At 36.6% G+C, this 11,061-nt stretch overlaps 1 protein-coding gene across 1 annotated transcript; it reads left to right on the plus strand.

The window, feature by feature from the left end:
- The first annotated feature begins 7,712 nt into the window (after positions 1 to 7,712).
- Positions 7,713 to 8,468, plus strand: LOC130505731 (protein VACUOLELESS GAMETOPHYTES-like). Its single transcript, XM_057000325.1, has one exon. The coding sequence runs from the start codon at positions 7,713 to 7,715 to the stop codon at positions 8,466 to 8,468; it is 756 nt and encodes a 251-aa protein (XP_056856305.1).
- Positions 8,469 to 11,061: the final 2,593 nt, after the last annotated feature.

An 11,061-nucleotide genomic window follows, 5' to 3' on the forward strand; every position in this document is an offset into this window, starting at 1 on the left:
AGTGTAAGTTTATTCTAGGAATCTTCGCGGAGTGTTGTTTGTTTGGTTTATATGATAAGATCGGGTAATTATTTATTTTTTTATCTTTTCCCAGTCGGAAGATGACCATTTTATTTCAAACATTTCACGCGCTTTGATACATACACTCTGGCAGATGAAAAAATAATTACCAGAAACAAAAACCCATATGAAAGCAGCAACTAGAACTCATTACGAAAACAAACAAACATGCCAATTAAGAGTCAAGACTTAGCAACTTAACAAATTAAATAAATAAATTTTGTGTTTCAGTGGCGTTATGCTTAGTTCTACTCTGTTTTCTCCTTTTGTTCCACCGCAATGTCATATCCCGATCTAACCAAGTAATGACCGGACTTCATGTGATTCCAGCAATAGCCATCTTTTCTCCATGTTTTTGCTTATTTTGATTACTAAAACTTGCGAGATATCTTCAGCGTGAATCACTTCCGAGATAAAATTCTCTTTCCATTCCTTTGTATCAAAATTTTATAAGATGATAGACTCTTAAATCTGGATCAAAATCCGCATGGGCATGTCATGCTAGCCTTGCAACTTCCGAGGGGATTCAAACATCCTCCCATACTTTATATAAGGAAATGATATGAATCGTATGTTGCATTCTGTACATCGTACAATATATATACAGAGTTTACAATAGGGTTTAGAGTATTCATAATTACAACATTAGTCCTTAATCTATTGTATCTCTTATACTCTCCCTCAAGATGGAGGCAGTGCTTTGACTCCAATCTTGTTCTTCAGCTCAATAAACCGTGGTCTAGGTAGTGGTTTAGTAAGAGAGTCCGCTAGTTGATCCTTGGTGCTGACATGTTGAACCCGCAATGCACCAGTCTGAATATTACCACGCACAAAATGATAATCCAGAGCAACGTGTTTCATTTTGGAGTGGAACACAGGATTTGCGCAGAGATATGTCGCCCCAATATTATCGCAGTAAATCACTGGAGCCGTACCAAGTTGTATACCCATTTCAGAGAGCAGTGAGCATATCCAGCGAAGTTCAGAAGCCGTGTTTGCAACAGCACGATATTCAGCTTCAGTTGAGGATCTTGCCACACTGCGCTGCTTTTGAGAGGACCATGAAATGGGACTAGCACCAATATAAATGACAAACGCATTTGTCGATATGAAGTCATCAACATCGCCTGCCCAGTCTGCATCAGAGAAAGCATGAACAGTAAGAGGCGTGCTCGAGTTGAGAAAGATACCATGCGATACTGTCCCTGCGTGATAACGTAGGATCCGTTTTATGGCTTGCCAATGAAGATCCGTGGGCCGATGCATATATTGAGAGAGACGATTGACGGCAAACGCGATGTCTGGCCTGGTGAGAGACAAGTATTGAAGACTTCCTAGGACCATACGATACTCCTTAGGATCGTCGAGAGGTGTACCAAATAGAAGAGAAAGCTTCGGTGTAGCTTGCATCGGTGTTGCTACTGGTTTAGCGGAGCTCATGTTCAACTTGCTTAGGAGATCGGTAATGTACTTTCTCTGCATCAAGTGTAGGCCCTTTGATGTTCTTATGGCTTCAATACCCAGAAAGTAACTCAGTTCACCAAGATCTTTTAATGAAAACCGAGCACTTAGAGCTGAGTTGAAAGCGGCAACAAGTGAGGCCTCGCCTGCAACCAGAATGTCATCGACATAGACAAGCACATAAATGAATTGAGAATCACGCTTGTGTATGAACAAAGAAGTGTCAGCCAAAGAGTTTTGAAACCCCATGTCAAGAAGATACTGACGCAGCTCATTATACCAAGCACGAGGTGCTTGTTTGAGGCCGTATAGTGCTTTGTTCAAGCGACACACGTGATGAGGAAGATCTTTATCAACAAAGCCAGGTGGTTGAGATACATATACCTCATCCTCAAGAGTTCCTTGTAGGAAAGCATTGTTGATGTCTAGCTGGTGAATCCTCCAGTTTTTCTTCACAGCAACATCAAGAACGAGCCTTATGGTTGTGGGTTTGATAACGGGACTAAAAGTCTCCGAGTAGTCAAGACCATATTGTTGATTGAAACCTCTTGCAACAAGTCTGGCTTTGTACCTTTCAACAGAGCCATTAGCACGATATTTAACTGTAAAGATCCACTTACATGTGACAACGTTCTGTGCTTTGTGCGGAGGGACCAGATTCCAAGTGCGATGTTTCAGTTGAGCATTAATCTCATCGATCATTGCCTTTCGCCAGTTTGGATCTTTCAAAGCCTCTGCCACTGAGGTTGGTATCTTAATAGGTTGGTGGGTGGTTGTAGCCATGAGGTTTAGTTTTGTGTTGGGTTTTTGAATTCTGTTTTTGGCTCTTGTTTTCATGGGGTGGATATTTTGTGGTTCAGTAGGCTGAGTGGGGATAGGTGGAGTGATGGTTTGTGGGGAAGACGGAGGTGTGGGTTCAGTTGGGTGAGGTGGTGTTACGGTAGGTTGAGGTATGGTTTCAGTAGGTGGGGATGTGGCTTCAGGTAGCTGAGGTATTGGTTCGATGGTAGTTTGTTGCGGTAGAGGTGATGGCAGAGGCGATGCTTCTGGTGCTGGTGGTGTCTCTGTTGTCGGCGGTGAAGGAGTCTCAGAGCTTACGGGGGCCGAGGAACGAGCTCGTGTTGGCAGAACCGAATGTAGAGGCATCAGACTTGGATTAGCATCCATCTCAGAAGTATTTGTCTCAGTAGCTTGCGTTGCAGAACTATAGGGAAACTCAGCTTCGTTAAACTTCACATGTCTTGAAGTGTACATACGCCTTGTCTCCTTGTCATAGCATAGATAAGCACTCTGTGTGAGTGAGTAGCCCATAAATACACACTTCGTCGAGCGGTCATCAAGCTTGTGTGTTGCGTACGGACGCAGCCAAGGATAACATGAGCAGCCGAAAACTCGAAGCTTCATGTAGTTAGGCTGCTGATTGAAGAGTTTGGCGTAGGGAGATGATCCATCTAAGACGTCTGTTGGCATGCGATTTATCAGATAAACAGCAGCCGCAAACGCAAAAGGCCAGAACGTCTTAGGCATCGAAGACTGACTGAGCATTGTAAGACCTGTCTCAACAATATGCCGGTGTTTTCTCTCTGACATGCCGTTATGTTCCGGAGTGTGCGGAGGAGTGGTGAGATGCGAGATGCCTTTGTCCTGAAGATAAGACCGCAGAACAATATATTCTCCTCCATTGTCAGAGTAGAGTGTCTGAACTTTTGCTTGAAACCGATTTTCAACGAGAGAGACAAAAGCAATGAAAATCTCTTTGACTTGTGATTTTCTTTGCATCGGGTATAGCCAACTGTATCTCGTATAGTGATCGACAATGAGTAGATAATATTTTGCACCATCAGCCGATGTAACCGGTGACATCCAGACATCACTATACAGGTATTCAAGCGCACGATGAGAGACAATAGTGTTTGAGTGAAATGGCAACTTGTGGCTTTTATTGATGAAACAATCAGAACAAGAGAATTCGGTTTGAAGCGAGTGCGAGACAGGTAAAGAAAACTTTGAGACAACATTTTTAAGGACTGATAGAGATGGATGCCCAAGTCGAGAGTGCCATGATGAGAGGTCGGTTTTAGGTGATGTCGCTGATGCTAAAGCACTGATGGTAACCGGCCACTCATAGAGCTCGTTCCTAGTTCGACCTTGGAGTAACTTGGCCCCCGTGTTGAGATCCTTCACCTGAAAGTGTGCAGGAAAGAATTCCACCGAAACACGATTAGTATTGCATAATCGATAAACAGAGATGAGATTTTTAGTCACATCTGGAACATATAAGACATCTTTTAGAGCAAGAGATCGAGATGGTGTAGGAAGTAAACCAGAACCAGTGTGAGTGATCTGGAGGCCTGCGCCATTTGCAACTTGAACCTCTTCTCCTCCCATGTATGGTTGATGTAAAGAGAGGTTCGCCAAGTCTGATGTCAAGTGATGTGTAGCACCGCTATCAAGGATCCAATTTGCAGCATCATATTGAGGAGCATTGGCGAGATTGGCTCTTGGTTGCCATGGTGTTGCCGAGTGTTGTTGCTGAGAGCCACCAGACTGAATTTGTGGGCATCTTCTAGCGCTATGCCCGTGAGCTCCGCAGTACTGACAACGACCTTGATATCCGCGGCCACCGTGGTTTTGGTTTGACTTGGGTTGGAAGTTTTGTTGTTGCCATGTCTGATTGTGCTTGGGTGGAGGGCGGTGGTTGTTGTTGCGATAGGTGTTTCCACCTTGGCGCGAGGAAGCTGCATTTGCAGTGATAGGAAGAGCCGGTGCTGCAGATTGGGTTTGAAGCTTGAGTTCATGATTGATGAGCTTTTCATGAATCTCGGTGATCGAGGGAGGAGTATCACGTGCTTCAATCTGATCTGCCATCGATTTGTATTCATCAGGAAGGCCACCAATGATAAAGTCGATCTGATCTTCAAGGTCAAGAGGCTTGCCAAGCAAGGCAAGTTGGTCAAAGCGAGTTGTGAGACCCTGAATGAACTCGTCGATGGTTTTGGTGCCCTTGGTCCATTGCTCAACTTGTTTCCTGATCTGCTTCAAGTGTCCTCGAGTCGGCTTGGCGTATGTGGCAGCAAGGATGTTCCAGATCTCCTCCGATGTGGTGGTGGTGGAGAGAATCGGTTGAACCGCAACGGAGATAGCACCCAAGAGACCACTATAGATCAGCTTGTCTTGGCGCTTCCAGATGGTGAACTCGGGATTGGTTGCGACGACACCATTGTTGGTGAGAGTCGTTGGAGGCTTGACGGTAGATCCATCGAGATAGCCCGCAAGATCATATCCATCAAGTAAAGCATGAACCTGCCTACTCCGCATGAGAAAGTTGGTGGAGGTCAGCTTTGTCACGTTCATCATGTTCACATTAAGAATCGAAGGAGAGTCTGTGACATGGATGGTTTCAGTCGAGGAAGACGACATTGTTTGAGAAAGAGAGAAAGAGAGAAGAGATTGAAAGAGAGCGGCTACGGAGAGAAAAAAAAAATTTTAGGTCTCAGTGTCGTAGAGCTCTGATACCATATAAAGAAATGATATGAATCGTATGTTGCATTCTGTACATCGTACAATATATATATACAGAGTTTACAATAGGGTTTAGAGTATTCATAATTACAACATTAGTCTTTAATCTATTGTATCTCTTATACTTTAGTCTCAGCTCACGTTTATATTGTTCTACAAACACTATCCTCTAGGACTTGTTTTGCCGCCATCAAGCTTCTCCATCTATATGATGGTGTCGAATGTGAAGTGGGTTCGAGTGTCGATAGTATCGACCTTTAAGAACACGTGCTATTAGAGAGTCCGGGAACACCAGCAAACGCCACACATGTTTTTCCAATAAGGTAAGGTGAAAATCTCTAAAATCATGGAATTCAAAGCCTCTTTTCTCTAGTGGAACAAAAATTTAATTTGTCTCAAGCAATCCAATGAATTCCACAATTATTGTCTCTCATGTTCCATCAGAACCTCATCACTGCAGCGGATAGTTTGTTACACACTCCATATGGTACTATATAGCAGGACATCACATAGGACAGGATTGCTTGTGCCACCAAAAATTACATATGATATTTATCTTATAATAATATAAATTTATTGGATTATATCTTCTACATTTTATCGTGATGTTTCGGTCTTACGTTTAAGTATAAAAGAATTATTACTTTATTGTCCAATGATAATTCATTTATGTTTTATAAAATATATTTTGGTAACCAAAACAGAAAAATTAAAAACCAACTCGATAAAATTGAACAAACACAAACAAAATCAAACAAAACCGGATCAAACTTAAACCAAACTCAAACTAAATCGGAACCAAACTCAAACTAGAATAAACTCAAACTGCATCAAACCAAACACAAACCAAACTAATTTTGGTTAATTTTTTCTTATATCCAAACAAACCAAACCGAACTTAAATTAGACACAAATTTAAATAGATATACTCACCCTATTTTTAGTGGTGTAACTTGTGAAAAAAAAAAACTTAATCAGTTTTGAAGTGAGAAAAAAATATTCTTAACAGGTAAAATTCTAAAACTCCACGCAAATTTTAGTTTCAATAACCCTCTGTGTTTGAGAACCCAACCTTTACTGATTCGCTAATATTCACAGAGACATTTGACATTTGATAAAAAAAAATTGACAATTTTGAAAACCACGTTCGCCTTTTCAAATCATGTATTACAACTTTACATCTCAATGAGTTACAACATCTATAAATTCTCTACATTTTCACTTTAATATAGAGTTCGGATAAAAAAGGTTTCTATCATATTCTACTTTCTCTTTTATAGTAAAGTAAAAAAGTTGCTCAGAGAATAAAGTAAATTTATTACATAAGTAAAATAATTTGTTTATTTTTGTTCATTACTTGATTTTTATTCTAAAATAAAGTAATCTTAGAATAAAATTAAATTTCATTACAGAATTATTTCATTTTTTAAAATAAAATAATACATTAGAAATGGTCTTAGAACTTAGGGGGATGTATTCAATTTAGCATTTGATGTGATTTGATTTTTAACGGAGTTTTAGATGATTTTAATAAGTTGTAGAGATTTATGTGATTTTTGTTAAACTACTCTAGAATATCACCTAAAACAATGGAATTTGAGTTTTATTTTTTTTAACTAAGAAACTCCACCCAAACACCCTAAAATCACCTCAAAACTTTAAAATCCCACAACTTAAAATATTTTCAATAACAGTGGATTTCAGAGAACTTTACGAAATGTCAAGTTCAATAACAGTGGATTTTAAATAAGTTTTTAAAATTCATTTTTGAATAACAGTGGATTTGTCATTTTAATACAAATCACCTGAAACTTTGAGTTGAATACACCCCCCTTAGAAATTCTTAAATTCTTTTGATCACCGCATGTAAAATCTGTCAATTTTTAATCAATCTTTTTGTTTCTTACCGAGTAAACTTTTTAAAAAAATATATTGATATCACTTTTCGGAAGGTTTTTTCTTCTGAAAATTCAGTGAAGCTTCTCTTCAACAATAAGAGCTTTTTAAGTTTGTTTAAAGTGGCTGCATAGATAAAAAAAAAAGATTACAAATACATGGTAGTGTTAAAAAAAAGTTACAAATACATAATTCTGTTTAAGAAAAAAAAAGGTAAATATATGTACTCTGATTATAAAAAAGAAAATCCATTCATCATCTCAGAACTAAAAGCACATGGATGATACGTTGTGGTAGGAACCGAACCACGGAGTACAAAGCTGGTTCTCTAACAACAAATTAATCTATATATGGTTTACGTCTATCGACAAAAAGTTATACATACAATGAATCGACGATACACAATATTTATTTACATCATACACACAACTCCCAGGTTATAAAAAAAATTATAACGCAAAAATATAGGTTAATTTATTCCATAAATAATAGGTCAAGTAGCCAAAGTCAACTACTGCTCTACCACGTTCTCAGAGTTTATAACGACCGAGTTAAAGTTAATTTTCTTGGACAACAAGTGAACCGAAGTTTATAATTTTGTAACCTCAACTAACATAAATTATTATGTGATTTTATGGTCTAAACAAAAGTTTTTACTCAAGTAGTCAAGTTGCCAAACAAAGTTTGGTGGGGAATGGTCTAAGAACTAGTTCTTTTTAAACCACCCAGCATTCTCTCAAATCTAAATCATTCTCAAAAACAAGAACTACGAGATGTCTTCGTCGAGGCCAGATCAGTACGTAGTCCATCATTTCACCCACATCCATCCATTAACGAAGGTTGACGGATATAGCGAGTTCACATGCGGTGGCTGCAAAACTTATGGCTTTGGGAAGATCTACCGTTGCTCCTCGTGCGACTACAATCTACACGAACACTGCGCTAAGTGCCTTCCTACCATCCTCAGCTTCATGCATCCACAACACGAGCTCCAACTAGTCTTTAGAGGACCAGAGCAAACGCACCATGAAAAACGAATGTGCGACATCTGCGACGAACCAGTCGAAGGGCTCTTTTACCAATGCCATCCTTGTGGCTTCGACGTCCATCCACTCTGTACACAGCTGCCTCAGCACGTGAGACACGTGCCTCACCCCGCCCATCTTTTAGAGCTGAGTCGCTGGGGAGCGAGCAGCACGTGCATGGTTTGCAGCGGTGCAATCAGGTCTTGGCGGTACAAGTGTGGGCCATGTGGTATAGATGTTCACATGGAATGTGTTAATACATCTGCAGCATCAGTAGCAACAATTCAGCAGAGGTGTTATGGGTCACAACCGTATTATCATCCTTCTCAGTATTACCAGCCTTATTACAATCATGGAAATGCAAACCATCAAGGTCGGGTTGATCAAGAGTCCACTCCGAGCATAGGAAGAAGAATGTTTGGCGTTTTAATGGCTCTAACCGTTGGGGTTGTCTGCAATATTGTCGCTGGGCCGGTCTCTGGTGCCTTTACTGGCGGCTTCTAAAATTGCACGTCTCTTATGTGCCGCCATTTATATATGCTTATTGTTATCTATTTCTCGTGTGTTACTTTCATCGCTTTATACCATTAATAAATTGAAGAAAAAAGTTAAAACAAAAAAAAATTCAAAAATACGTGTTACCACCTTCACTCATACGCAACATGCTATTATTATTTTTGAGTTATTATTGGGTTCATTTTCTAGGATAAATTTGTAGTTTTACCAATATGATTTAGTTATTTCATATTCAGTTTTTTTTTTAAAATAGAATATTGTCAATTTATATTATGTTCATAAAATAATAAAAAGTAAAAATAAATGAAAAATAATAATAGTAGTTACAAAAAGTAAAAAAAATAATTATTTTTAATACCGTCAGCAAAACACTAAACTCTAATTATAAACCTTAAACTATTGGTAAACTTTGAACCCTTAGATAAATCATAAATATTTGGATTTAGGATTTATACAAAGGTTTAGGTTTTGGGATTTATCCAACGATTTAATATTTTGATGACTGTGTTAAAAAAAAATTTAAACAAATTTCAAAGATCTATGATTTATCCAAATATTTAAGATTTATTCAAGGATTTTGTGGTTTGCTGATGGTATTAAAAATTTATTTTATTTTATTTTATGTTTTGCAAATACTATTATTTTTATTTTTCATTTTTAGAAAAACATAATATAATTTAACGATTTTTATTTCTTTTTAAAAAATAATGAATAAAAAAAAATCATATTGATTGGTCAATCCTACGTGTTCATGTTAAAGGAGTGAACCCAATAATAATTGCATTAAAAATTGCATTAATTGATCGGCACCCAGTATAACTAGAACATAATGAAACCACATAATCTATACTATTAAAGTACAAGCATGTTTTGGATTTTTACTCTTTTTACCCCTACCGAAGAACCTTTCCTTTGTATTCATTAAGGGTATTCTGGACATTCTACGCCAATTTCTTCTTAATTATTTTTTGATTTGTCATTAATCACCGGTTTCCTAATTTAATTTCGGCCTGCGATTATTTCTTTGTTGATACTCCATCGATTATTTCCATGTTTGATACTGTTATTAACCACCGGTTTTCTAATTTTAAAATTATTAATTTTGACAACAATCATTATCATTTAGAACGATTTTGAAAAATATAAATATATTTTAAACAAATTTTCAACTTATGATCACCGAATTTGTCTTATCATTAGAAAAAATCACAATATTAAAAATACCGGGTTACAAACCGGTAATTCGTTCAACCGCAGGTCCGAGTCGGGTTTCAAAACACCGATCAAAACTATAAAACTGTTATATTGATTTATATTTAAAATATCTAATTCAAAATTAAAAACCTAAAAATACATGTACAATATAGTTTTAACCGAACATAAACCCGGATATAAAACACATATATGAGACGGGTTATATAAATGCATATACAAGACGTATTATATAAATGTGATTATATAAAATCTAGTGAAACCCTTAAAATACCAGAAATATAGAGTATTTTGATTAAAACCTACGAAATGCCGCTTCCTTCGATATAAACTGCATATTAATCGAAGTGAACCAAAATAGAAAAATTAGTTTGGATTTAGTAGTATCTAATAATCTGAATGAATGTTATATTCATAACTAAAACATTTATTTTAATAATTTGTTATGTTGTTTTAAATTAAAACGTTTTTTATTTTCTCATTTACATCAAATTAAATAACATATGACTTTTTATTTTTATTGGTAAATATTTGTGCTAAAATGTATTTATATAATAATATTATGATATTACTATTTTTCTTATTTTATTTTAATAAAACAGAAAATATTTTATTTAAAAATTAGAGTAGGGATTATATATATTTATGTTTTAACTAATTTATTGTCAAAAATAAATGTAATTATATGTTTTTGGTATAAAATCGGATAAACCAAAAAGGATTGTATATAAACTGAATCAAGGCAAACTAGATATGAATCTAATATCATAGTTAAATTTTATAAACTGAAATACCAAAAAACTAAAAAAAATCAAACCGAAATCCAGATCGAACATGACTAGTTTTATTTGAAACTAACAAACAACCATATCTTGTCATAACTTAAGTTCTTAGTATATAATTGATATGCGACACTTGATCTTTGTGAATTTGATCTTATTTTAGAGCAACCTTTTATTGGTTAAAATACACACTTTTTTTTGGATTATACAGAGGTATTCTGGCCCCCACAGAAATGGATCAAGACTAGTCACGTGTTTGCAGTCTACGTTTTCAGCCCACGTGTCGGTTTCCTATTCCTGGCGATACCGAAATGTTAATTCCCCAGTGGCCAGCGGGATAAGCCCTTGAGGTTCTAATTAATAAGCCCTTTTGTATCAATATTTTAATTTAATTTTGTTTATAATTAAAACTTTCTATTTTCCTAAATATTAGACCAATAATCAAGTGCCATTTGCTAGTGGAAGCACTAGAAAGATTCTAAAAACATCTGAAATAACATACTTACTAGATTTTGACCCGCGCTTTGAAAGCGCGGGTTTATTTTCTTTTATTTTTTTTTAATTGACAAATATTTAGTAAATGTCAT

Source organism: Raphanus sativus, unplaced genomic scaffold (assembly GCF_000801105.2).
Source record: "Raphanus sativus cultivar WK10039 unplaced genomic scaffold, ASM80110v3 Scaffold2536, whole genome shotgun sequence".
NCBI lineage: Eukaryota > Viridiplantae > Streptophyta > Magnoliopsida > Brassicales > Brassicaceae > Raphanus > Raphanus sativus.